Source organism: Salmo trutta, chromosome 36 (genome assembly GCF_901001165.1).
Source record: "Salmo trutta chromosome 36, fSalTru1.1, whole genome shotgun sequence".
Taxonomy (NCBI): Eukaryota; Metazoa; Chordata; class Actinopteri; order Salmoniformes; family Salmonidae; genus Salmo; species Salmo trutta.
In genome coordinates, this window is record NC_042992.1 from 30,336,423 (window position 1) to 30,364,110 (window position 27,688).

The 27,688-nt window shown below is 43.2% G+C and overlaps 2 protein-coding genes across 6 annotated transcripts; both read left to right on the top strand.

The window, feature by feature from the left end:
• Nucleotides 1-7,432: 7,432 nt before the first annotated feature.
• Nucleotides 7,433-20,842, top strand: LOC115175828 (transcription intermediary factor 1-beta). 5 transcript variants are annotated; one of them, XM_029735371.1, is made up of 18 exons: nt 7,436-7,529; nt 7,837-8,038; nt 8,327-8,415; nt 8,542-8,677; nt 8,828-8,945; nt 10,263-10,379; nt 10,543-10,657; nt 11,555-11,731; nt 12,093-12,204; nt 12,406-13,562; nt 14,019-15,224; nt 15,545-15,636; nt 15,815-15,947; nt 16,030-16,220; nt 18,682-18,787; nt 19,420-19,488; nt 19,767-19,910; nt 20,273-20,842. In XM_029735371.1, exons 2-18 carry the CDS (start codon nt 7,861-7,863, stop codon nt 20,483-20,485), a joined length of 4,353 nt encoding a protein of 1,450 aa, XP_029591231.1. In that variant the 5' UTR covers nt 7,436-7,529; nt 7,837-7,860; the 3' UTR covers nt 20,486-20,842. The 5 variants fall into 5 exon arrangements, with proteins under 5 accessions (XP_029591234.1, XP_029591232.1, XP_029591235.1 ...); XM_029735374.1 differs by having other exon boundaries at nt 7,433-8,038; nt 14,802-15,224; XM_029735372.1 differs by having other exon boundaries at nt 7,433-8,038; nt 11,555-11,701.
• Nucleotides 20,843-21,567: 725 nt separating this feature from the next.
• Nucleotides 21,568-23,751, top strand: LOC115175833 (ras-related and estrogen-regulated growth inhibitor-like protein). The gene is made up of 4 exons (XM_029735381.1): nt 21,568-21,761; nt 21,970-22,023; nt 22,139-22,215; nt 22,390-23,751. The coding sequence occupies exons 1-4, from the start codon at nt 21,692-21,694 to the stop codon at nt 22,804-22,806; spliced, it is 618 nt and encodes a 205-aa protein (XP_029591241.1). The 5' UTR covers nt 21,568-21,691; the 3' UTR covers nt 22,807-23,751.
• Nucleotides 23,752-27,688: the final 3,937 nt, after the last annotated feature.

Genomic DNA, 27,688 nt, shown 5'->3' on the forward strand with positions numbered 1-27,688 from the left:
TCACCTTTTGAGCTATTTATGTATTGATGGTTAGAGTTACAGTCTGACCCCTTAATCCTCATTTTTTGGGGATGTCTGTATAAAGACTGAAATGAAAGAACTGTTCCTCTGTGGAGATGGGAGAACCTTCCAGAAGGACAACCATCTCTGCAGCACTCCACCAATCAGGCCTTTATGGTAGAGTGGCCAGACGGAAGCCACTCCTCAGTAAAAGGCACATGACAGCCCGCTTGGAGTTTGCCAATTGGCACCTAAAGGACTCTCAGACAATGAGAAAAAAAATTCTCTGTTGAAATGAAGATTGAACTCTTTGGCATGAATGCCAAGCGTCATGTCTGGAGGAAACCTGGCATCATCCCTACGGTGAAACATGGTGGTGGCAGCATTATACTGTGGGGATGTTTTTTAGTGGCAGGGACTGGTAGACTAGTCAGGATCGAGGGAAAAATTAACGGAGCAAAGTACAGAGAGATCCTTGATGAAAACCTGCTCCAGAGGCTCAGACTGGGGCGAAAGTTCACCTTCCAACAGGACAACAACCCTAAGCATACAGCAAAGACAACGCAGGAATGGTTTCGAGAAGTTTCTGAATGTCCTTGAGTGGCCCAGCGTCGTCCGGGTTTGGCCAGTATAGGCCGTCATTGTAAATAAGAATTTGCTCTTAACTGATTTGCCTAGTTAAATAAAGGTTAAATAAAAAATACAAAAATAAACATAGGTCCTTCAACAAAGTACTGAGTAAAGGGTCTGAATACTTATGTAAATGTGCATTTCAGTTATTTATTTTTTATAAATTTGCTAACATTTCTAAAAAGCTGTTTTTGCTTTGTCATTATGGTGTATTGTGTGTAGATTGATGAGGGGAAAAAACTATTTAATACATTTTAGAATAAGGCTGTAACATAACAAAATGTGGAAAAAGTCAAGGGGTTTGAATACTTTGCGAATGCACTGTAACCGTGCATCAAGGATAACTGCCAGCATTTTAAATGTTCCTAATCTTACCTTCTGGTAACTTTACACAGTGGGTACTGAAGGCTGACGGATGATGTATTGCCCACAGTCTTCAAAATGGTCCCGCAGCCAGGAGGAAGAGGAAGGTGGGAAATTCCTAGAGGAAAGGGCAAACAGACTGTCATAAGCCGACAGACTAGGTAAGAAAACTTTTCAATCAAGCATGCGCTCCTGCGCCTCGGAGAAACACACCCTGAAACACACCCTGCTTCGCTCACGGGACGGAGCTAAGGGCAGGGGAGGTCGAATTCAGGGGTTGGAGAGAAGATGGAGATAGGGCAGGAGGAGGTGCCAACCTGGCCGAGCCAGAGGAGACTGAGATGGAGGAAGTGGCAGAGGACTTGGGGTTTAAGAGGAGGGGTTACTACTTCTACTGTGGAAGAGGGCGTGAGGACAATGGGGTTAAAGTGTCCGGGGGAAGCTCTCGGATAAGAAAAGGTGGACAGGGAACTGTGGATGATGGCTCTTGGAGCTCTTGCGTTGATGAGAGGGACAAAGGGTCAAAGAGGAAGATGAATTCCAAAGAAGGCTCGAGGTCGAAAGATTGGAGAGGTCACAACATATGGAGGAGCGCCACAGGAAATCTATGAAAGTTACTAATGTCACTGTGGCGCATCTGAGAGTGGTGGAGGTGTGCTGGTAGTCAAGGTAGTGCTGCCACCAGAGAAAGGGGTGAAAGCTGGCATGGAACTTCACTGCAACCCTCAGCTGTCCATCCCCCTGTTGCAAACACAATCACAGGTGGGCCTGCAGCAGATACGGGCACAGCCCTCGGGCAGAACAGCACCGCAGGATACCCACAGCCGGGTTCAGTTTCTGCAGCCTGGCCCAGCCTCCCAGCAGGGGCTACTCCTCACAGGCCTGAACTGCATAGAAGCAGAGCCAGCAGACAGCCAGCAGCAGGAGGAGCAACTGCTCTTAGTGCCTGCACCCTCCGAAGACTGGCTAAAGAGCACAGTTGGGATGGAGGGAGTGGCAGAAGAGGTGGGAGCACAAACCGGTGTGATTTCCCAGAGACTTGGTGGAGGACAAGGGTCTGTGCTTAGAGGGTAAGGGTAGAGGACTGAGGCTTATATTACCCACTGATGGACAGCGAGGCCATCGCTCAGACATCAGGACTACTGTGGTGACCAGTGATGTGAGGGAGCGCTGAAAAAAACACTTTGAAGGGTTTCAGCTCCAGCTTAGCAGTGAGTTTGTTGACTGAAGGCTGTATTACATTAACGGGCCAAAGGGGGGAAGCCTTTATGTAGCGAGCGCAAAGGTGTCCGCATACTGTTGTGTTTTATGTACTAAGATGATGGTATGTTAACTTATAACTTAATCAGATGAAAAAGTCAAGAAGAGACATTTAGCAGGACAAATAAGTCAGTCATATTCTTACCATGCAACACAAAATGCTTCATAATTTGCATTCATGTGCTCAATTCACTTAGGCTTGTGTAGTAGAGCATACAGAGTGGAATTGAAAACATGACAGAATTAATCAAATACATAAAACAAAAAATTATACTTCAGCATGGATTGTAAATCCTGCTCAATTACACATTTAATTGCCTGTACTTACAATTATTACAGTATTAATCAAATAATGTATAATAATTTCACCATCCGTAAGCTAGACTTTTTTCATGCTTACGCATTTTGTGTAATTGATTACATATGGCATGCATGTCATTTGTCCCGTATTACAGGGGCCACCAAAAGGTTGCTGGAATTGAGATTTTAGTTGTGTGTTATTTTAATAGACGTGTCTTGTGTTTCTATGAGTTTAATCACAAAATTATACAGAAGTGTGTGGGTCACTGCAATGACCCCAAAATCACTCCAAAAATCTATGCAAGCAAAACGCATCCAAAATATTGTGTTAGGCAATCACGCACTTCCAAAAACAAAAATGTATAATAATTTTTAAAATAAATACATTTAAAAAAAATCAGGTACTTCCAAGGTAAGTGAGAAAATCATGTTAGATTGTATTAAGTGGAACTTCCCTTTAATTGAGGTGCCCTGTCCCAAACAATATGCAACAATCCGCACAGTCTGTGGGGAAATGTTTAAAAATAATAATAATTCTCCAACATGATTGATTATTCTTCACACAATAAACTAGCGCTGGTAACCTGATCTATTTTATTTTATGTAGCTAAATTCATAAATTGTGGGCAATTTGCTTTAACTTCAAATAGGCCTAGACCTTTTCTCATTTGGGAAAAAGTCAGTTCTCCACCCTCTTCTCTGTCCTCTCTCCTCCGTGACCCAGAAACCGATAAGTGCTTAAGGAGATGTCAAATCGGTAGTAGGCAATCGGAAGAATGTCCTCCGATAGCCAACTTTCATTGAGGATAGTGTATATCCTACCTGAGTCCTTCACAGAACAGTTTTGAAATCTAGGGCCTTTTTTCAATTGGTTAGCTTCGAAAAAGGTAAAAGGTAATCGAGGAGGCGAGGAGAGGGAAAGTGAAGAAAATGTGCTTGAATGTAATGACTGACCTCCACTCGCACCTCATCAGGCAAATACCATTTATAGGGGTGGATCCCAAAATAAATGCATAAATGAAGTTTGTTGTGAAAAAATATTTTATAGATAAAACGATAAGTTCAATATTGTTTTTAAGCGCTTATCTCCTCCGACAAAAAAAAAACTGATGCAAAGGGGCTGTGGCAGATTCATCCTCGATGAAATGTGGCTATCGGAGGAATAGAGGACACTTCCGTTTGCCTACTAACGCATTGACATCTCCTCGTCCACTTATCGGTTTTCGGGGCATGGAGGAGAGAGGTTTGAGGAGAGGATGGGAAAAGGCCCTAGATGTACCCTGCCTGGTGCCTTTCCACACAACCCCCTCATCTTGTTGCTCTGCCTTTAAAGGGGAAATCTGTGATTGCTACGTACATTTTTGGAATTTTAATTGCATGATATATAGCCATTGTTTCCTCATGATCTTAGTTCAACTGTCCAACCCCATCAGAACCCAAAGTATACGCTTGTTGTACTCTGTGTTTAAACAATTTGTAATTGTAAAATAACACTGTATAGCCTCAAAACATGGTTTAAAATATAATTGTGTATAATAGATGGTCAGTCCTTGCATACAGTTCTATGAATTTTGTTCAGCCCCATCCCGCAGTAGTTTATCGAAACAGTGGCGGGGTGTTTCGGTATTATTTGGACAGCAGATTGCCCTTCAATTGGGATTCGGTAATAACGCTCTATGCATTATACCGCCTCCAACGTTCTAACTTACTTCCGATCGTGTTGCTGACTTCTGGAGCGAGTTCTGCTATTGTTTTTATCATTAGCTTACTAGCTATCGTCGATGCATTTCTGACTGAAATAGTTCGCAATGACTACGTTTAAATTACAGCCCCGCGAAGGAGGTGCTAATAAACATTGTTCAGTGCCTCTGTGTTCAGTTTCTTTCAAATGTAACGGTATGGTGAGCTTCCATCGTTTCCCGGTCGATGTAGAGCTCATAAAAAGGTGGTTGGTGGCAGTACATCGAGACAACTTTGCTGTCACCAAACATTTAGTACACATTTCGTCGAAAGTGACTTTGCTGAGGGAAATATTGGGGGGTGACAATACCTAAAGAGGTGTTGTTCCTACTGTCTTCGCGTGGAACTGGCACATTTAAGAGACCTGGTGTTTGGGGAAGATGACTGAAACCTCCTGCTCCGACAGGGGGATGAAGAACAAGGTGCGCTGCCTGTGGACTGTACCGTCTCTGATCCGGTCCAGAGCATGGGCCAAGCCAGTGTAAATGTGTTTATTTGCTACCAGCAAAATAATAATTTGTTTATCTACGACATCTATCAATCATTTGTGTTGTAGTGAATATCAGTTTGTGTGGAGCTTGTATTGGCTTTAATTAGGCAATGAGTAACAGGGGTGGGGGAAGTAAATCAAGTAAACACAGAATAGCCAGAATGCAAGATTGAATACAATGTTAGATGTGTAATTGATTAACTGAACTGTTGAACATTTGCTGAAAAAATATATATTTTTTTTTTTACAAATCTACTCTACTGTAGATTTCTTCACAAGAACATCAATACTTATTTTTCATAAAACCACTAAACTCGGCACTCCTGCAGGGCATCCATTCAGGTGCGAGAGACACTTCTGCAAGTAGTGGTAAAAATAAGTGGTCAACCTTCTCTCTTATAGTTTTTGAAACCTGTAGATCTGTATATATCCTTTCAACTAGGATGTCCTCCTGTGCACAGATGACAAAGTCACACCAGCTACAACCTGTGAGAAGGATTTGACCTTTCACCTGCCAGTAGTAAGCATGAGATCTATTCAACTTCAGCTCTCCATTCTGTATCTTCAGGTAAGGGCAGTCAACATAACTTGGTACATTTGGGCACTTGACCTCTAAGAGTCCAAAGTGTGGTCTCACACTGGGATCAAATATGATTCCATTTGGAGAGGAGCCTAACCACGGAGCACCTGGGTGCACTACGAAGCCACACAGAAAGAAGTTAACATTCTTCAGTGTGCAGTACTCCTGTACAGCCACTGGCTCCATGGCCCCCTCTTCATCTCCATGGTCTGCATACCAGATCCCTTGAACATCAGCTCAGCTAGGTGGTCAGCTGAGGTCTCTCCCCGGACATGGCAAACCTCTCGGAAACGAGAGGATGTTATTCTCATTTTCCTGAGCTGATGCCATTCCGGGCTGCTGCTCTGCTCCCTTGTAGCAACCTCGACTTTGTGTGACATCTCGTAGGTTGTCTCTAATGCCTTGAGGTGGAACTGCTCCTGATGGCTAAGGACGTAAGCACACTGGGAAGCCTGAAGCCATCTAATGGAAGTATTGGTGGAGAAGGGGCATCGGCAATCTTCACAATTTCACGGGTCTTTGGCTGTGGAAGCTGATAGGACAGAACACTGCTGGTTTGCACTGGCCCAAAGGCGGACTCAACCAGGGGCACATCAGCTGACATTTCCATTGTTGTCACAAGAGGGGCAGTAAGTGGAGAAAAGTAGGCATACGTTTCTGAGACGCGGAGAAGGTCCATGTCAGGCATGTATCCATTGAGTGCTTTGTAGAGAGAACTTCTGCAAAACATTTTAAAACCTTAACATCAGGTTGGAGAGATTACTATGATAGACTCATGTAACTTTTCCAGAAACAGCACAAGCCCAAAAGTACAAATAAAATTAATTAAAATATACAGATTTATAGATTATATATTTACCCCCGGGCTTTGTCCCAAACATTTGTCATTATCTGGATACAATCACAAGAAAATGGTTTCTAAAATGTTTCCATTCTAGGAACCTCCAACTTACCTTATTCCATCAGCACACGAGTTAGTAGGTTTACGGAACTCTATCCCATCAACTGGACCTGGTTTCACACCCTAATTAACAAGGATTTACTGTTACATAGGCTGAATACTTTTCAGGTGCATTTTTTTATGGATACTGATAGACTCACAAGTGTTCTTGGCTTGTGCCAACGCTGTTCTGTGTCTGTGCAGCTGTGAACTGGTGGTGCAGCAGGAATGTTTAGCTGAGAGTAGTGCGCTGTCTGGTAAAGAAGGGCCACCAGATGATTGCACAGAGCACTTCCTGCAACACAGGAGCAGTGGCTTTGGACCACTATCACTGGTTCGGAGTGCTTTAATACCATCTGTGAAGTGAAGTGACTGAAGTGAGAAACAAGAATGATGCGGCCCATAAATAACAATAAACACTTGTGTCTAGTCTTATTAACTAGGGGCTTATTTAACTATACAGGAATAGATTGTGTCTCAGTAACACAATTACCAAACACTGCATCAACAGATTTTAACAGGTTATTTGGTAAAGTGGGCAATTCTAAATTGGGATTGGGACCCATCATTAATATCCATCTAATATCTATCTACTGATAAGATTAAACGTTGACACTGTCTCCAACACATTTTGACCATAATGACAGTGTCTCACAGGAGATGTTTAACAAGGTCCCTAGTAGCTATCTATAACCTTTCCCTACTCTCATGCTGTGCGGCTTTTCACTCTTCCTCATGGACCTAACAAGCATAACTTAACCAAGCTAACGAAAATATAGATTCTGTCAACGTTACATCATTTTACGAAGTAACTAGCTAGCTACAGTTAATAGTTATATTAGCTAGCTAATGATTGTAGCTAGCTAACGTTATATCTGTCACTGACTTGGTACTCACCTTCATAGTTGTCTATGTAGCTTCCTATATACATCTTGAACCCCTTTTCATTCTTGCTAGCTTGAGTCTCTGTGGCTGATTTAACAAGTCGATGTACATCATTAATATTAATTTGAGGCAAGTCCTGAAGACACCTAGTAAAAAACTGCGACATAGTGGTTGTAACGTTACATCGTCGATAACAACTAGACTGACCGGAAATTGTCACACCGATAGGAAGTGTGTTTAGAACGTTCGATCATGGAACCTGCATACGGGCTATTGAGTCGCAAGAACGCAACTTTTTATTTTTCTACCTTCGCGCCAAATAACATGTTTGTTGGAGTCTGGTAAGCTGGTTACCGCCGGCTAATTTTAACACGATCGTTTTAATATAAGTTAAAGCCGAATGACTAGACTTTTTAGGTGACGCGTGGAAATTGATTTGAGGGCCTTGCTACTAACGTTACTAGCTAGTCTCACAATCTCAAGTAATAAGACGTGGCCATAAACCATTTAACATTAGCTAACGTTAGTTCGATATGCTGAAAGTAAACGAACTGTGCCAGTGTGACTCCGGGTGAATGCTTTGTGTCATTGTACGCATTTCACTCGTAACTCACTTTTCTTCTCACCTTTTTGTTTCGTGGTGGTTAGACAGTTTTATAATCGTTTGGTGAAATGGTATCTCCGAGAGCTGACAGGGGGACAACCTCACCTGTAACCGTGCGACCACTGTGCCCCCTCGATGGTTGTGGTTTGTGTTGTACGGAATTGAAGCCTGACAGAAATCCTCAACTCCTACCATGCCTACATTCTGTGTGTCGGGAGTGTGTTCCCCTAAGTGATTTCAAGACAGGTGAGCCATGTTGAAAGATGTCACACTATTTAGAAACTATTAAGAATTTGTGAATTTAGTGATTAGGTTGCATTTAGTATAACTAGGCTGAACAGACTTGACCACAGATCAGATTCAGTCTCTGACCAGTCTGATTCAGTCTGTCCAATAATTAAAATATGCCACACATGGACTAATCAAACCATTTCTGTAGTAAACGTGTAAGTCTGTTCAAGACATGAAAAAGTGATTGCAGACAAGCATTCCTGTCCATCCTGTGAATTGAATATCACTTCCATTTTCTCCTAGAATGTCCGGTCTGTGGAAGGCAATACACTTCTTCCGAAATCATTGACAATCCTTTCCTCCCTAGCTTCCCCACTGATTCAAAACCCTGGGTAGGTAATGGATGGGTGCTGCTGTAAATGACAGTGAACAAAACTCATTTATCACTCAATGTAAACATGCATTAGCCTGTTGGCTATGAATGGAATGAAAGCTGATATGATACCCCTCTCTTTCAGTGTGGGGGTTGTGATGAGCCTGTGGTCTGTGGCTGGTGTGTAGAATGTGGCGAACCGCTCTGCTCTGACTGTGTGGCAGCTCACAAGAGGGTGAAGTTAATACGCAACCATAATGTCCTACCCCAATTACCTCCAGGTACAACCTTCTGCCATTACGTCAGACCAGACTATGACCACAAACATTTAGCACATTAAACGTTTTAATCCGAAGGAACACCTTATTCAAAGCAGTGTTAATGGATATTTTGTTAGCTGTCAGTGATGGCGTGAAATGTTCAATCTCCAGGTTTCAGCAGGACAGCGTTGTGTCCCATCCATAAGAGAGAGCAGATGAAGCTTTTCTGTGTGACTTGTGATCAGCTGACTTGCCGTGATTGTCAGCTAACCTTCCACAAGGAGCACAAGTAAGATTTCCCTCAAGCACCTCCAAATAAAATTGTATTTGTCACATGCGCCGAATACAACAGGTGTAGACTTTATCGTGAAATGCTTGCTTACGAGCCCTTCCCAACAATAAAATACACAGGGATGGAGCTACAGTGCATTCGGAATTATTCAGACCCCCTGACCTTTTCCTCATTTTGTTACGTTACAGCCTTATTCTAAAATGGATAACGTATTTTTTTTCCCCCTCAATCTACTCACAATACCCCATAATGACAAAGCAAAAACAGGTTTAGAAATGTTTGCAAATGTAATAAAAATAAAACATATCACATTTACCTAAGTATTCAGACCCTTTAGTCAGTACTTTGTTGAAGCACCTTTGGCAGCGATTACAACCTCGTCTTCTTGGGTATGACGCTACAAGCCTGGCACACCTGTATTTTGGGAGTTTCTCCCATTCTTCTCTGCAGATCCTCTCACGCTCTTTCAGGTTGAATGGGGAGCATCGCTGCACAGCTATTTTCAGGTCTCTCCAGAGATGTTTGATTGGGTTCTAGTCCAGGCTCTGGCTAGGCCACTGGTAAATAGTGTGGTCTACAGCTTATCATGAGATACTCTACCTCAGGCGAGCAAAACCTTGAGACTTCCTTAATATTAGATTTCGTGCACCAGCTGCTGTTTACAAATATACACAGACCGCCACCCCTTGTCTTACCAGAAGCAGCTGTTCTATCTTGCCGATGCACAGAAAACCCAGCCAGCTGTATGTTATCCATGTCGTCGTTCAGCCACGACTCGGTAAAACATAAGATATTACAGTTTTGAATGACCGTTTGGAAGGATAGTCTTGATCGGAGCTCATCCAGTTTGTTATCCAATGATTGCACGTTGCCTAGTAGGACAGATGGTAGAGGCAGATTACCCACTCACCGTTGGATCCTTACAAGGCATCCCGACCTACGTCCCCGATATCTCAGTCTCTTCTTCATGCTATTGACGGAGATTTGGGCCTTGTCAGAATGAAATTATTTGCGTCTGACTCGTTAAAGAAAAAATCTTTGTCCAGTGCGAGGTGAGTAATCGCTGTCCTTCTCTCCAAAAGCTCTTTACGGGCATAAGAGACGGTGGCAAAAACATTATGTACAAAATAAGTCACAAATAATGCGAAAAAACACACAATAGCACAATTGGTTAGGAGCCCATAAAACGATAACCATCTCCTCTAGCGGCATTCTAAATATACATATGGAGACCATAGATGTCATCAGTTTCCTCATGCCTTACCTTACTACTTGATGTTCCCTCTTTCTGTAATTTCTGTTTATTTTCTCTAGGTACCAGTTCGCCCAGGATGCTTTACCAGAGCAGAGGAAATGCTTACAGTATCTACTCGAGACTGTGAGGATGCAGAGAGGGACTGTGCAACAGAACCTACAGGACCTGGATGGACGGTCAGTTGTTAACGCGTCTGGGTGTGCGTGAATGAAAATTATGGCGGCACACCAATTGTTCAGGAGTCTGGATCCGTCATTGTTGAGCTGTTCATTTGTGGTTATTTAGTCTCATGAAAGAATGAATAAATGTCATAGCTAGGTGTGTGAACTTTGCCCCCAGGCTGTCTGACTTGGAGGATCTGCAGGAGAGTGTGAGGACAGAGGTCAAGGATATCCTCAAGGGCATCTGGAGTGTCCTGGTGAAGAGGGCCATGCAGCTTTCAAAGGAAATGCAGGTAACATTTCACACACACAGATTGGCAGAATCTGATCTCTTGGCCCTTCCACCCCTACGGAAGGGTGGTTCACGCTCAGCCCAGTCAAAGCTCTTTTGTCCTCATACTCCAATAGTGGAACCAGCTTCTCCCTGAAGCTAGGACAGCAGATTCCTTGCCCATCTCCTGAAAACATCTGAAACCCTACATCTTCAAAAAGTATCTTAAATAATCCCACAGCACCTCCCAGCATGACTAAAATGTACATGTTATGTAAATCACAGATGTCAATAATGCAATGCATTATGATGGACCATTTGCTTTGCTAATTGCTCTTGTGGGGCCTCACCCTGTTAGGCTATGCATTGGACATCATTCCTCTTGTCAGTAGGCAGGTTTCCATTGATGCAGGTTTATTCGACAAAAGCAACGTCGCCCCAAAAAAAACAGACGTGTAATGGAAACGGCAGCTATAGGAGAAAAATTGGACAAACATTCCATACATTTTTGCCCATTCGACAACTATTCAGAATTAGGTGTTAATTATAAACCTCAAAGCTGAATTAGCTTTAGTTTGTAGATGGCAACCCTACCCATGCTCTACCAGTAAAGCACTTTTTTTTTTTTTACCAGTTTGTGTTTTGTTCATAATTTCTCACTGCTGAACCAACCAAGTTGTAGACCAAATTAGTCTGAGGGACTGAAGATGATGTTTAGACTGCTGAGCTGAAGCCCAGGCATCTTCAGGTCTCAGATGAGGTTACTCCCCATGCAACTTACAAGTCAACTTAATTCCCTGAGTCAACCCAGTCCTGCCAATGAAAAATCTGCTTTGTCCACAGTGTCCAGCCAGCTGTGTAGATAACTTGACACACTATATTTGAATGATTGGTCATTGTCTCATTGTTTGTTGCCTAGGATCACTGTTGGAAGGAGAGTGAGTGTGTCACAGAGAGACAGGTTCATCTTAGGAAGCTGGGAGAGAGGCAGAAGTATGTGTTGGCCTTCACGGAGAAAGCCCTGAAGAGTGAGGATCACACCTCCCTGCTATCCTGCAAAAGATGGGTAGATAAAAAGTCCAATCTAAGATCAAAGGTAACTTAGAATTACACTGAAGAAACACTCTGGTAAATATGTAGGTATATTTAGAGTGAATACATGCTACTGCCCTGATCTGTTACCGTAAAACTTCAATTAATAGCCCAGCATTTATTTGCTTCACTGAACATTATTAGATTATTAAAGACGGACACCTTCATTATTTGAGCCAGGTGTCTATTTCCTTAATGCACACAGCTTTTGCTCAATAAAATGTGGAAAAGCTATTAAAAGGCAGACTGCGTTTAGTTGAAGTTTTTACGCTACATAAAAAAATGTATCTTGTCTTTCTTGACCCACCAGTGCTCAAGTTGTCTCACCATCTTGTTTCCTACCATCCTCTTCTTTCCCCTTTTAGATCCACTCTGAGCTGCAAGGTGTTCTAGCCAAAAACCCCAGCGCAGTGTCTACAATGAAGGAGCTGAAGCTCCATTGTGGCCAGGACATCCACCAAACCGTTGGATGTTTTGGTACGTATCAAAGCAATGGGATTTTTGTGATGCGTCTAGATTTGTCAGACTTATGAATAATGACATCTCTATGCAGTGATAATGCTTTTTTTGTTGGCTTGATGCTGCCAGAAATATTTTGTTACAGCTTAGAGTAAAATAGTGGAAGATGGTGGAAGTTGCACTCTTAATTAATGTGTGTGTCATTCTGTTTTCGTTCAGGGGAAATTGTGACTAAGGAGGTCCCGTTTGCTCGGTTAAACCTGAGAAAGACTCTGGTTGGTCCCATTCAAATCAATCCTCCCAAATTTTCTCTGGAACAGCAGAGAAACAGCAGAGCATCCTCAACATTGTCACCTTCATCCCAGGAAACCTCCAGTACGTCAGCGGGAAATGTTCCCCTCTCCCGACGTCAACCAACACTAATGCACTCGCTTTCTTGCCCCCCATCCTCCCCCTATCCCCATGAACCAGAGAGACTGTCATTTTACCACTTTTCCCCTGACTCTCGCGGACCCTCTTTACAGGCACTATCCTCTTCCTGCTCTGACAGCCCTCTGTCCTTGTCCTCTACGTCTGCTGTGAATGCAACAGATCCCCAGCGATGTGCTGTAAACACGGAAAACGATGACAGCTCGTCATTATCAGGGATTGCACTGGACACCCCTGTCCCATATCACGGGTATCAGGGTGGCTCCTCAAAGTCTGACCTGATGGTGGAACTTGTTTCCCGGGCCTTTCATGTCAAAAGGAAAGCGGGGGATGAAAATGTGGGTCCTCAAATTAAACGAAGTTGTTTGCAGCCCTTGAAGGTACCAGCGGACTCCTCCTGTGAGAAGGTTCCCCCTATAGGTGCTGAAAAGCAGGCTGGGGATGTGGCTGTTACCGTTGTCATGGAAAGAGAAGCTACACCCAACATTACGGACCAGAATGCAACGGCTCCAGTGTACAGACAAGAAGCTACTAAGGCTTCAGGCAGCCGTCAATCAAATCTGGTTGTTGGCAGGAGTGTCAAGACGGTCAATCAGGTGGGTTTAGCTCCCTTCACACTCCCTGTCACTGGAAACTCTGTCACTTGGGGCATGTCACCAGCTAATGCCACTCTTTTTCCTGGCACTGTGAACACTCCCCCCAGCTTTGGATGTGTAAGGGCTGTCCCCCCATACTTGGTTTTGTCTAAATGCGCTCCAGTTTCTGGTCCCACTGGCGCTGTGAACAGGCTTGACAATGGAAGCCTGGTCTTCATTCGTAATGACGTGCCCTTTTTCAACATGTTGAGCTATGTTAGAGGAGGTGAAAACCAAGTGCTAGCTGCTCCTGTCCCAGGAGGACTCCGCCCACCATGTCTGCCAGACCCCGCCTCTCCAAAGAGCCCTATGGTTAGTTGTGAAGAAAGGTCTTTACTGTTTATTTCCCTCTTATCTGTAGTACCTCCTAGTAGTTCCTATCCCATAGTGGTTCATGTCCTCTTTTGCCTCCCATCTCTTTACTTCCTCTCAAATCCATCTTCTGTCTGGTGGTCTCCCAAATCTCATTTTATGCTAGTTTGTCTATTGTCCTGTTTTGTATCCTCAGGTCTTGTGAGGTTGAGTAAATAATGGAAGTTAAACGTTTGGCTAAATCACAATTTGGGTAACTTTGGAATGACTACTGTTGTGTTATCTGAAGTATAAACATTGTAGATCAGCTGTGAAGAATTCATTATCATATCTGCATTTTGCAATGTAATTGGAAACATTTTGAAAGCATGTATTTATTAATTGAATTAGGATCACACCGCTGGCCTTTGATAGTCTTAATCTCATTAATAAGACACTATCACACCTTCTCAACAGGAAGCTCCTCAGTCACAGTCCACTGGTCCAAAATATCCAATAATAATTTTACGACGGGTAAAGAATAATATTTCAACAGTCCAGGACACCAAGCAGCCCGCCCAGAATGGCACTGCTCAGTCAGGATTGTGCAGAAAGGATGAAGCCGCCTCCACTCTCCTCGTACACACTGCTAATACCCAGGCAGACTCTGTACAAATGGAAACTGCTCAGACAGACGTTGACCTCATCCAGGCAGACCCAAATCCGACAGTCTTTGTCATGGAAGAATCCACGGAGAAAGACATTGTCCATAATAAAACTGCCCAGCCACACTTTGTCCAGAATGAGACCAGCCAGGCCGAACTTGTCCAGACTACATCTGACCAGACGGTACTTTTCCAGAATAAAACAGCCCAGATGGAAATTGTTCCTGTTCAAGTAGTTGGAATCGAGGAGGAACAAACATTACGGCCAGTTACAGGCCCAATGGAGTCTGTGAGGACAGACATGCTTGACCCTGCCCAAACTGTGCCTGTCCAGATTAACCTTGTGCATTCTAACACTGTCCAAAGCGACATTGTGCGTACTGACCAGACCTATGTTGTCAACTTAAGCACACAAGTATCTGGGATCACGATCAAGGAAGAACCGCCAGCCACAGACATCTTATCAGTTACAGGGCTAATGGAACACATCGGAGTGATCATGCCTGACACACGACCTACTGAAACTGTCCAGACTGACCCTGTCCACACACAAATTGTTAATGTGGCTGAAATTGTGCAAAATGATTTTTTCCAGCCTGAAACGGTGCAGACGGACTCTGCCTTCATTGAAACGGTGCAGACGGACTCTGCCTTCATTGAAACGGTGCAGACGGACTCTGACAGGGCAGAAACCCTGCAGAATGAAGTTGTCCAATCAAACTTCAATAAGACTGAAACCGTGCAGACAGACCCTGTCCTGACTGAACCGGTTTATGCAGTCCAGACAGACACTGTGCAGATGGAACCAGTCCACAGTGAAACTGTCCTCACCGGCGTTGTGCAGACTGCGACTCTGCAGAGGGACCTAACCCTAACTGACTGCACAGAGATTATTCAGACAGACATGTCAACCACCAATGAGGTATCCACAAATGACACTGTCAATGTGGTCAGTGTCCCCAGCTGCACTCAGGAAGTTGAACTTGACCTCATCAATGATTTCTGCTCTCCGATAGAGGTAAGTGTTTTGCTTTAGGTCCAAATCTACCTAGTTAATGCCCTGAATCATAACAAACTCCAGCCTGTACAGTCTTTCTGTAGTCTCTTGCCCTTCATACCAAACAAAATTGGAAATATTTTTGTATCCATTTATTTTCGCTTAAACTCTTGTTGGTGTAGCGTACAGTCTAATGGTGTCGGAGTGTATTTAAACAATTTCATTTGAAGCATTTTAATGGCTAATATTGATTTATTTTTATTTCATCTGAGCGCTATGGCTGTCTCACTCTTTCCCAACACAACAGTAAAATGTAAAGCATTTCTCTTGCTGTCGTACAGGAGGAAGATGACAATATGGCTGATTTTGATGTCAGTGCTGCTGACAGTATTGAAGAGACTGGGTGCCAGGTGTCTGTTGGGCTTAATAACAGGTGACGATCTTTCTAGCCTTATTGTAACATTTATCAACAGGAAAAACTGCACAAATTGTTATTCTGGGCATGAATTACTTCAGTGTGATGGTGTGTAGCTTAATTGAGTTTGCACATGCATGCGTACATATTGTGTGCACCATCATGGGGTTTAACCTCAGTGCATGGCTCTCTGTAGATTTCCGCAGGTGTCTTTGCTTTGGATGCCCATCCTTGACGCCTATGTTGGCGTCCCGCCAACCCGCTTCCGCCTCCTCGCAGGGATCAAAGGGAAGCAAACTGTCGTTCAGGTGATCCAGACGGACGCGCCGGTAAGGCCAACTTTCACAGCGTTGGTTTGAATGTGTGTTAATATCACGTTTTCTCGCTGACACTGGTTTACACATCTTCCAGCAACCAGAGTCTCCTTGCTCCTCCATGTCGAGCCCAGGCAGTCTGAGGAGCACCCACCAGCTACGCCCCTTCCTGGTCAGGAGGAAACACTGCACAGCATGTAGGAAGTCAGGGAATCTCACCCTGTGTGTCGTGTGTGGACGGGGCTTCCACAGGGAGTGTCACATTCCACCCATCTATTCCTTATCGACGTAAGCTTGTTTAATTAACCTACTTAATTGCATTCTGAATGAGCAGTGATTTTAAAAAACATACAGTACCAGTCAAAAGTTTGGACAGCTACTCATTCAAGGGTTTTTCTTTATTTTTACTATTTTATACATTGTAGAATAATAGTGAACTCATCGAAGCTATGAAGTAACACATGGAATCATATAGTAACCAAAAAAGTGTTAAACAAATCAAAAAAATATTTTATATTTGACATTCTTCAAAGTAGCCACCCTTTGCCTTGATGACGGCTTTACACACTCTTGGCATTCTCTCAACCAGCTTCACGAGGAATGCTTTTCCAACCGTCTTGGAGTTCCCACTTATGCTGAGCACTTGTTGGCTACTTTTCCTTTACTCTGTGGTCCAACTCATCCCTAACCATCTCAATTGGGTTGAGGTTGGGTGATTGTGGAGGCCAGGTCATCTGATGCAGCACTCCATCACTCTCCTTTGTCAAATAGCCCTTACATAGCCTGGAGGTGTGTTTTGGGTCATTGTCCTGTTGAAAACAAATGATAGTCCCACTAAGCGCAAACCAGATGGGATGGCGAATCGCTGCAGAATGCTCTGGTAGCCATGCTGGTTGTGTGCCTTGAATTCTAAATAAATCAGTGTCACCACCAAAGAACCATCACACCTCCTCCATGCTTCATGTTGGGAACCACGCATGTGGAGATCATCCGTTCACCTACTCTGTCTCACAAAGACATTGAAACCAAAAATCTCCAATTTGGACTCATCAGACCAAAGGACAGATTTCCACCTATCTTGCTCGTGTTTCTTGGCCCAAGCAAGTCTCTTCTTCTTATTGGTGTCCTTTAGTGGTTTATTTGCAGCAAATCGACCATGAAGGCCTGACTCACACAGTCTCCTCTGAACAGTTGTTGAGATGTCTGTTACTTGAACTCTGTGAAGCATTTATTTGGGCTGCAATCTGAGGCTGGTAACTCTAGTGAACTTATCCTCTGCAGCAGAGGTAACTCTGGTTCTTCCTTCCTGTGGCGGTCCTCATGAGAGCCAGTTTTATCATAATGCTTGATAGTTTTTGCGGCTGCACTTGAAGAAACGTTCAAAGTTCTGGACATTTTCTGGATTGACTGACAATGTCTTAAATTAATGCTTATTTGCTTATTTGAGCTATTCTTGCCATAATATGGACTTGGTATTTTACCAAATAGGGATATCTTCTGTATACCACAACTGATTGGCTCAAACGCATTAAGAGGGAAAGAAATTCCACAAATTAACTTTGAACAAGGCACACCTGTTAATTGAAATGCATTCCAGGTGACTACCTCATGAAGCTGGTTGAGAGAATGCCAAGAGTATGCAAAGCTGTCAAAGGCAAAGAGTGGTTACTTTGAAGAATCTCAAACAAATCAAAATATATTTAATACTTTTTTTTGGATGCCATAACCCCACCGCCACCATGGGGCACTCTGTTCACAATGTTGACGTCAGCAAACTGCTTGCCCACATGACGCTGTCTGCCATCTGCCCGGTACAGTTGAAACCAGGATTAATTCGTAAAGAGCATACTTCTCCAGCGTGTCAATGGCCATCGACGGTGAGCATTTGCCCAGTGAAGTCGATTACGACTCCAAACTGCAGTCAGTTCAAGACCCTGGTGAGGATGACGAGCATACAGATGAGCTTCCTGTGACGGTTTCTGTGCAGAAATTCTTCGGTTGTGCAAACCGTTTCATCAGATTATACATAGTCTGCATTTGTGAGGCCAGTTGGACGTACTGCCAATTTTTCTCTAAAACGACGGAGGCGGCTTATGGTAGAAAAATTAACATTATGAGAAAAGCGAAGAAACCCGCACACTGCTCTTGCTAGTATCACTGCTCTTTATTAAGTTTACATATCGGCCTCATAATTTAAATGTTTATCTGGCAACTGCTCTGGTGGACATTCCTGCAGCCAGCATGCCAATTGCATGCTCCCTCAACTAGAGACATCTGTAGCATTGTGTTCTGACAAAACTGCACATTTTAGTGGCCTTTTGTCCCCTGCACAAGGTGCACCTGTGTAATGACCATGCTGTTTAATCAGCTTCTTGATATGCCACACCTGTCAGGTGGATGGATTCTCTTGGCAATGGAGAAATGCTCACTAAACGGGATGTTAAACAAATTTGTGCCCATCATTGAGAGAAATTGGCTTTATGGAACATTTCTGGTATCTTTTTATTTCAGCTCATGAAAGATGGGACCAACATTTTACATGTTGTGTTTTTATATTTTTTGGTTCAGTGTATATTTATTTTTTTACTTCTTTATTACTTCAATAACTGGTTTCTTATTAGAATCTGTATTGTATATGGATCTCAAATGTGGACCCCTGTGTGGAAAGATGTTTCACTGTGGGGCCCAAATAAAGCATTGAGATTTCTCTCTCTGTATTGGCCTGATGTATGCGACGCTGCTCTCCCAGTGAGCGCTGGCAGTGTATGCTGTGCCGGGACCTCTCTGATCTGGCGTTGCTGCAGGACTACAGTGAGACCGACGGGGAACTGTGTATGAGCCCTCCTGACCAAATGGTGAGCCTTTTTACTTTGGAGAGCATGTCTGGGCACGTCTGCTCTCTTTCACTTGAATATGTGCATCTTTGTACACACACAACTGTGCATGCCCAGTTCTCTGTTTGAGCATGTCTACGCAGGTCTGGTATTGTTTACTGTGTCTGCTGCAAGTACTTATTGACCCCTGACCCCATTTTAATGGAAATGATCTGATTTTTAGATCCAGGGAATCATTTTTCATTGAAAGAAACAAGGGTAGAGTAAAAATGTCAACCATGTATTTCTGATATGACCGGGTCTTAATTGGTTATTTTAACCCAGACTCATCCAACCCACCGTTTTTTAGTCTTGCCATTAAATCACTATTGCTTCTGTTAGTTTGCCCACTCAAGGTGTTTTGTCTATTGTACTCTAAAGCAGTGTTACCCAGCAGTACATATTTTTGTTGTGGTCCCAGACAAACTCGCCTGATTCAACACATTGAGGCCTTGATAATTAGTTGACAAGTTGAATCCGGTGTGCTTGTCTGGGGCTACAGGAGGACTGGAGTTGGGTAACACTGGTCTACAGTGTGGATTTACTGGACCGTGTGTGTGTGTGTGTGTGTGTGTGTGTGTGTGTGTGTGTGTGAACCATCTCTTACCCTACAGAGATGTGAGCGCTTACTACTCGCCCTTTTATGCAGAAAGCGCAGCGTTTTCCTCTACAGACCAGCCAAGGTAATCGACAAGTGCAACTTCCTGCGTTAACCTTCACATCCTCAACATCCCTCTTAGTATTGTCATGGCGTTAGCTATTAAAATGGCACACATAAACAGACTTCATGTTTATTACCATGTAGGTTGCTGACAAATGACTAGTCCTTTTAATGAAGTATGACTTTGTTTTTCAACTGTGTGTGTTGAATATACTGTATACAATTGCAGTTTGATGTTAGTCAGTTGTATTGCTTTGACTCAGGAGAAAAATAGTATTTTGATTCTTTTCCTCTCCTTAGCTCTCTTCCCGGCCTTCTCACTACATTGACATCACCATGATTCAGGGACGGTTGCTACGGAAACTGGTCCCCCCTTACTGCACCCCGTCGGAATTTGTGTCCGATGTCTGGCTTCTCCTCCACATACAGTTGAAGCGCGTGAAGGTGAGGAGACTCACGATGGCTGTGTCCATGTCTCAGCGCACCCTGATTTTCCTATAGAGAAATGCATATTTACATTACATTTTACATTTTAGTCATTTAGCAGACGCCCTTATCCAGAGCGACTTACAGCATATGATGGCTGCAGTTCCATATGTAGGTCCTCATTTCCAAATGACGACTGTTTTCTTGGTCAAAATCCCCTAACTCCTATCTTTTCTTGTACATTATGAAACAATTAGTCAGAGCTTTGCATTTGGAAATCCTTACTCTATTGCGCTCTTTAGTCATCAATAGTGATCTGGTTGTGTTGCTCTTTCATCACCCTTTCCTCCCTCTCTCTCACACACTCACACTATTCCAAGTCAGTGGACCGACTTCAGGCATGTTTTGAGAAGGAGCTGGGCAAAACGTTTGAGGGGACCCTGCACCCTTCGCTGCTCGTCAATCCCCACCAAGGGGAGGCGGAGAGGAATGCGGAACAGGAGGGGGACAAGGAGAAAGTGACCATGAGGAAGAATCCGAGACCTCTCGAGGTAGAGCGTGCAGGCAAAAAGATTTCACGCAGGACTCAATGAAAGATAAAGAATGGGGAAAGAAGCCTGTATTTTTCTGTGTTGATTTGAATTGCTTGCTGAACATGTTTGTACATACTGTTGCCTCCAAATATATTGGAACCCAACTCATCTTAAAAAGTTATGTTTCTAAAATAACATTACATTTTTTGAAAATGTGTGTATTTGGCCGCAACTGTAGTTGGTTACAAACACTGGGGATAAAGTGTTTCAAGTGTTGTTGTTTTTGTGTGTGCATCTTTCTATTTATCTATTTACAATAAACGTTTTTGTGTGCATCTTTCTATTTATCTATTTACAATAAACGTTTTTGTGTGCATCTTTCTATTTATCTATTTACAATAAACGTTTTTGTGTGCATCTTTTGTATACTTTGTTTGATTAAGTTTTGTAAACGTCTAAACTCAGTGAAAATCTTACTGGGCACTATTCAAACACGACCATGGTAAGTTAAAATGTCCATAATATTACCACCACTGGGTGGCATTGGACATCAGTAAATTAACTGAATGCAAAACATTGGTTATGCCATCATATAGGTCGTCCTGTCTTTGATCTTAGGACTGTACAGAGTGGGGTAACTTAGTTGTAAGTTATTTTAGCGTCTATTTGGTGTGTTTTTTTGGTAAATAAATTGTGTTCTGTTACTTCCAAGATAATGGTTTCATATGAATTTATGTCCATTTAACTAAACTCAAACTGTGAATATCAAATTGATACATTTGAAGGTTTAGGGAATTATGCTATTCTGTACATAGTAGAGGGGCTGCAGTACCCCTGAAAAATCTGACTTTTTAGCACAAATAGTAGTGCACTGGGCCTTTAACAGTGCTGTATTAGCGAACCACTATAGCGTATGTTGTGCAGGAAAACACATTTTTTCCGTCCCCCCACTTAAATATAATCAAAAATAAAAACTGGGCCAACTACTTACCGCAGCTATGATAGTGTATTGTTAATCGCTGGGTGGGCACGAAGTTCTATATTAAGCGCATTGGCCTCTGACAAGCGCACAGTCCTCTCATTGGCCCGTAGGTTTTATCCATCAGCGAACCGGGCCCGCCTACCTCTTATAAATTAACAGACAGCACAATCCAATATATTTTACACTTAGTGTATCCTCCACGTTGAACAGAGACACGGAAGAAGTTGCACCCTTTTAACAAATGGTTGTCTAAGTAAATCCGCACACGCCACTACAACAAAACAATGGAAGGAAGTCAGCAAAAAGTAGAGGCTAATTTCTTACTACTTGGAGCTGAAAGCGTCGGTAAATCTGGTGAGCATAATTTTATTGAATCCTTGAAATGTTTTTGCACTTTTATTCATGATATTGACAGTCTTTGTGCACCATGAAGAGCATATGTTTGTGATCATTGAAAGTAGACTAGTTATGATGGCCAAATGCAACGTAGAATGTCTTTCCTTGTATAGGGATAATACATTTACTGATCAACATGTCTCATCGCGCTATTTTCTGCCCTCAGCTCTCACCGTGCGGTTTCTCACTAGAAGGTTTATTGGCGAATACGGCGATATTGGTAAGTGCTGGTCTTTTGACTTGATCCATTGGTAATGATATAATTGCATTCAAATCAAAAGATTACAGTCGATCTAACCAAGTATCTAAATGGTCCGTTATGTTTGCCTTTACAGAATCCATCTACAGTCATACTGACAGAATAGACGGACGGGAGATTTGCTTTAATATCTGGGACTCGCTTTGCCCCCAGGTGAGGCAAAACATTGTATATCATTTGGGCTACATTATAATAACATTATAATGGTAACAACAATGACTTTGACTAGTGGATACTCCAACAGTCAGGACATTCTTGAGGCTTTCTATTAAACAAGGAGGTTAAAGTGTTTAATAAATGAATGTATTGTGTCTTCATGTGTTGTAGAATGATGAGGGCGCGGGACACATCAGCGACAGACAACTCCAGTGGGCGGACGGTTTCATCCTGGTTTACAGCATATGTGACCGTGCCAGCTTCAACGTGGTGCGGCAACAGGTGAAGCGCATCCGGCAAGCCAAAAGCAAATTCCCCGGTGCACCTCCCATCGTCATCGTAGGGAATAAACGCGACCTCCAGCATCGCCGCACCGTCTCCAGCGAGGAAGGGCGCCTCCTCACTCTTTCCACAAACTGTGGCTTTTTCGAGATCTCTGCTGCGGAGACATACCACGGGGTACAGCTGGTATTTCACGAACTGCTCGACCTTATCCGAGAGGCGAGGGCGCTCAAGAAGGGGGCAGCTGGGATCAAGGGTATCGTGAGAAGCATGTCCGCCGTTTTCGGGAGGAAGAGAACTGAGTAGTTCCAATAGCCTAATATGAGAGACACTGAGATGATAGTTCTGCATCTAAACGGTCCGGGACTTGTCCGTGCGTGAAGTGGATCGTTACGTTTCCATATTGGAATTGGTCAATGCGGCTTAACTGAATTCACGCTGCTTGGATTCTTACTCAAATGAGGAGATTGACAATCAAATCCTGTCGAACGGGCCTTTGGACAATCTACTTACTGCAAAATAAATACTCTTGAGTGTCTATGAGGTCAGCTGGCCTAAAGTAGCATTACATGCCCTTAAATGTACAATATATTAGATTGCCATACAATGAATTGCCAACTGTAAAGCAAATGGTATCGTGTTTAAATGCCTGGAAGAAGAATTGTGGAAAACCTATGTGCAATAGACCGTTTCTTTCTCTTTACTAAGCTGTATCAGTATGCAAAACGTTGTAAGGGTCAGGCCAGCTCGGCCTTGTCATTGGCACAATCCTTTTTTGGACTGTTGACAATCTATGCAAAACAGACCAGAATGTGTAGCTGTTTCACTCATTATAATGGTCTGATCATTAAACTTGCTTCAGTTAGTATACATGTAGCTTTGCTGTGTTTCCATATATGCCACCAACATCATCACACATCAAGGCATCTTGAAAGGCCAGGTATTGGGGGACCGTTCTCTGTTCGTCTTTATGATGTTCAATAATGTCAATACCGTCTATTTGTGTACTGTACATTTGATGTGTTCTAAGAATGCAGAGGCCCACTTTACTTTTTTCATAGGGTTGTTAATGCACTGGACAAACTTCTTGTCTATTTCATTTACTACTGATTCTATAAAAAAATGTTTGGGAACTTTTCATGAATGATAACTGAAGTCATGTTTGTTATACAAGTCGTTCGACTTTAACTGAACAAAGTGTACCCACGACAGAACTTTGTCCTACGATTTCCTAATAAAATGTCAAACAAATGCTTAAGTGCAATCAATTTTTTTCAAGCTCTATTTGTCAAGCCATGCTGGAGGTAATAAAAAAAAAATCACTTTAAGAGGGGAACATCTCACCCAATCTAGCTAGAGGTAAAGATGAACCAAGCCACATCTTACTCCCCAGATACTTCACAAATGAATGACAGAAAATGGATTGTCATTGAGCTGTCAACAGATCATCTCAACTAAGGTTTCCAAGGTTATTTGGACAGAAATCCATTCAATTCCATTATGTGAAGGGTGAAACACACCAAACGTAATACAAAACCATTTTGAAAACACAAACATTTGACATTCCAAAAAGTTATCCTTTATTGTGCTCTCTCACAAATCAGAAATCGCTCAAAGAATTCTGTCAATGCGGCTCCAAGATCGCTGAACTGAGCTTTCCAAGCCTAACCCCATAGAATCCCTATGGCGAAAGTAGCCAATCTAACCCCCAAGCTCCCATCAATGTAGACTTCCTAACCAAGGTCAACTACAAGGGACATGCAGTCAATCATCCTGAAGTCTGTGCACTTAAACTCTGCACTTCAAAGCCATTTCCTCCACTGCATTCGATTTCACTGACCAAATGAAACCGATAAAAAACTAACATCCTCGTTCACAACAAAAGAGGGGCGCTCGTGCCACCTCATTGCCCCCTTGTTTACTCACAGGTTCACTCACACACTTGACCTGACAGGATCTACGTGTGGGATACTGACTGCAGCATGATGACCGTTGTGGCCAAGCGTGGGACTTCTCCAGTCATAACACCTGAGCATCACGTTGAGCCCCAACAGAAACCCCGTCTCAAGGGGCAGTTTGGCTTAAGGAGGCTATGTGGGGTGCTTTGCTAATGCTGTGAGTTTGCACATACAAACATCCAGCAGGAAGGATATGTAAGCAAGGTCCTGATGAGCAGTTGATTAGTAGAATCGGGTGTTAGAGTTTAGCAGGGCTGGAGCAGTAGCCTGAAAACCCAGTAGTTCTCCAGGGAGAGGGTTAGCCACCCCTGCGGTGACAAGCAGTGGGGGATTCGATATTGACACAGACACCGCGCTTCAGGCAGTCTCCACAGGTACTTCATCTTTATCAGTTACTGCTCAAAAGCTTTGTTTTAACATGGTTCTGTGTCCTGATCTTGTCCACGTTCTGATTGTGTACGGTGTTAAAATGTGACTTTTATATGTCCACTCATTGTGACCAGATTTCCTGGTACCTCCCTCGATGCAAATGATTTGACAGATATTCTTTATAAAAAATCTATATTTATATACTTTAAGAAATGTTGGTGCCATAAGTCAATGGAGCCAGCTGTCAATGATTTTAGAATGTGGGATAATGTTCATTTAAATGGTTTTACTTTCCAGATCCATCTACATGTCCAGTGACGATGCGTGCCTGACTACCTCTGGAGGTGGGCATGAAGATCTGATCACATTCAGATCACATTCAGATCACAATGCGTCTACGCCTGTCTTAAATGCGTCCACACCTGTCTTAAAATGTGGACTCAATCAGAATGTGGATCAGAATAAAGGATGCATGTTACTACCAGATGTAAACGGGGCTAAAGAAGCAAAACGTCCATGCCCACCTTCCATAACACACAGAGCCTCTTATGCTTCTTCATGTGTTCTCGTCTTTATCACCGCTGGTTGCCACAGGTTCACAGCGTATCGCTGCCTGTCGGTCCCCTGCCAAGAGGCCTATTCTTCACTGACACTCCTTGTTCAGGTCCCACTCCTCAGGCGTAACCACATTGGGATCACCAGGTCTCCTCCAGGCTCTCCATAACCTTTCCAATAAATGTATTTAAAAGAGAGAGGGAAGGGGGACTCTCAATTGTCTAAATGAGCTTCCTTCTCTCATTGTGGACACACAATAATGTTGTATGAAAATACTATATATACACAATATATATACAAAAGTATGTGGATGCTATTTCAGCCTCACCCGTTGCTTAAAGATGTATAAAATCGAGCACACAGCCATGCAATCTCCATAGATAAACATTGGCAGTAGAATGGCCTTACTGAAGACCTCAGTGAATTTCAAAGTGGCACCATCATAGGATGCCACCTTATACAACAAATTTCTGCCCTGCTAGAGCTGCCCCGGTCAACTGTAAGTGCTGTTATTGTGAAGTGGAAACTTCTAGGAGCAACAACGGCTCAGCTGCGAAGTGGTAGACTACACAAGCTCACAGAACGGGACCTCCAAGTGCTGAAGCACGTAGCACATAAAAATCATCTGCCCTCATTTCCAACGCTCACTACCGAGTTCCAAACTGCCTGTGGAAGCAACGTAAACATAATTAACTGCTAGTTGAGAGCTTCATGAAATGGGTTTCAATGGCTGAGCAGCCACACACAAGCCTAAGATCACCATGCGCAATGCCAAGCGTCAGCTGGAGTAGTGTAAAGCTCACTGCCATTGGACTCTGGAGCAGTGGAAATGCATTCTCTGGAGTGATGAATCACGCTTCACCATCTGGCAGTCCGACGGACAAATTTGGGTTTGGTGGATGCCAGGAGAATGCAACCTGCCCGACTGCAAGTGTCAACTGTAAAATTTGGTGGAGGAGGAATAATGGTCTGGGGCTGTTTTTCATGTTTTGGGCTAGGCCCCTTAGTTCCGGTGAAAGGAAATCTTAACTCTACAGCAAATAATAACATTGTAGATGATTCTGTGCATCCAACTTTGTGGAAACAGTTTGGGGAAGGCCCTTTGCTGTTTCAGCATGACAATGCCCCCGTGCACAAAGCAAGGTCTATACAGAAATGGTTTGTCGAGATCAGTGTGGAAGAACTTGACTGGCCTGCACAGAGCCCTGACCTTAACTAAATCGAATACCTATGTGATGAATTGTAACACCGACTGCGAGCCAGGCCTAATCGCCCAAAATCAGTGCCTGACCTCACTAATGCTCTTGGGGCTGAATGGAAGCAAGTCCCCGCAGAAATGTTCCAACATCTAGTGGAAAGCCTTCCAAGAAGAGTGGAGGCTGTTATAGCAGCAAAGGGGGAACCAACTCCATATTAATGTCCATGATTTTGGAATGAGATGTTCGACGAGCAGGTGTCCACATACACTACATGACCAAAAGTATCATACACATCTCAACCATATCCCATGCACATAATACTGTAATACATTACGAATGCATGTCAATGGAGATAAGGATTAACTACAGGGATACTTCACCCAAATTACTAAAAGGCATATTGGTTTCCTTACCATGTAAGAAGTCTATGGACAAGGTATAACAGCAATCCATGCATTGGTTTAGTTTCCCTGGCACAAATGTTTTTGCATTTGTGGCACGAATCCCATTCAAGTCATGTGACCGATATTAGCATGTGACCGATATTAGGATTGCAGTCATATGTTGTCCATAGACTCTTACAGGGTAAGGAAACCAATGTGTCATTTTGTAACTATCCCAGGAGGGAGGACCACACTTGTATAATGCACGTCATATACAGTACACTGAGTTTACCAAACAGTAGGAACACCTTCTCGATACACACGGGAAACTGTTGAGCGTGAGAAACCCAGCAGCGTTGCTGTACTTGACAAACTGGTGCACCTGACACCTACTACTTTACCCTTTCAAAGGCACCTAAATATTTTGTGGCCCATTCACCCTCTGAATGGCACACATGCACAATCCATGTCTCAAGGCTTAAAAATCTTTCTTTAACATGTCTCCTCCCCTTCAGCTACACTGATTGAAGTGGATTTAACAAGTGACATCAATAAGGGATCATAGCTTTCACCTGTATTCACCTGGTCAGTCTATGTCATGGAAAGAGCAGGTGTTCTTAATGTTTTGTATATTCAGTGTACAGTCCAAGTACTTGTATTTGTGCAACCTACACCAGGGCTATAGTGGGCATCTCTCGCCTGAACAAATAGGTTGGTATGTAGA

Coding starts and splice junctions, on each gene's coding strand:
- LOC115175828 (XM_029735371.1), top strand. CDS start 7,861: ATGGTATCTCCGAGAGCTGACAGGGGGACAACCTCACCTGTAACCGTG. Junction 10,658..11,554: donor AGCTTTCAAAGGAAATGCAG/GTAACATTTCAC, acceptor TTTGTTGCCTAG/GATCACTGTTGGAAGGAGAG. Junction 16,221..18,681: donor CCCATCTATTCCTTATCGAC/GTAAGCTTGTTT, acceptor CTGCTCTCCCAG/TGAGCGCTGGCAGTGTATGC.
- LOC115175833 (XM_029735381.1), top strand. CDS start 21,692: ATGGAAGGAAGTCAGCAAAAAGTAGAGGCTAATTTCTTACTACTTGGA. Junction 21,762..21,969: donor TGAAAGCGTCGGTAAATCTG/GTGAGCATAATT, acceptor TTCTGCCCTCAG/CTCTCACCGTGCGGTTTCTC. Junction 22,216..22,389: donor GGGACTCGCTTTGCCCCCAG/GTGAGGCAAAAC, acceptor CATGTGTTGTAG/AATGATGAGGGCGCGGGACA.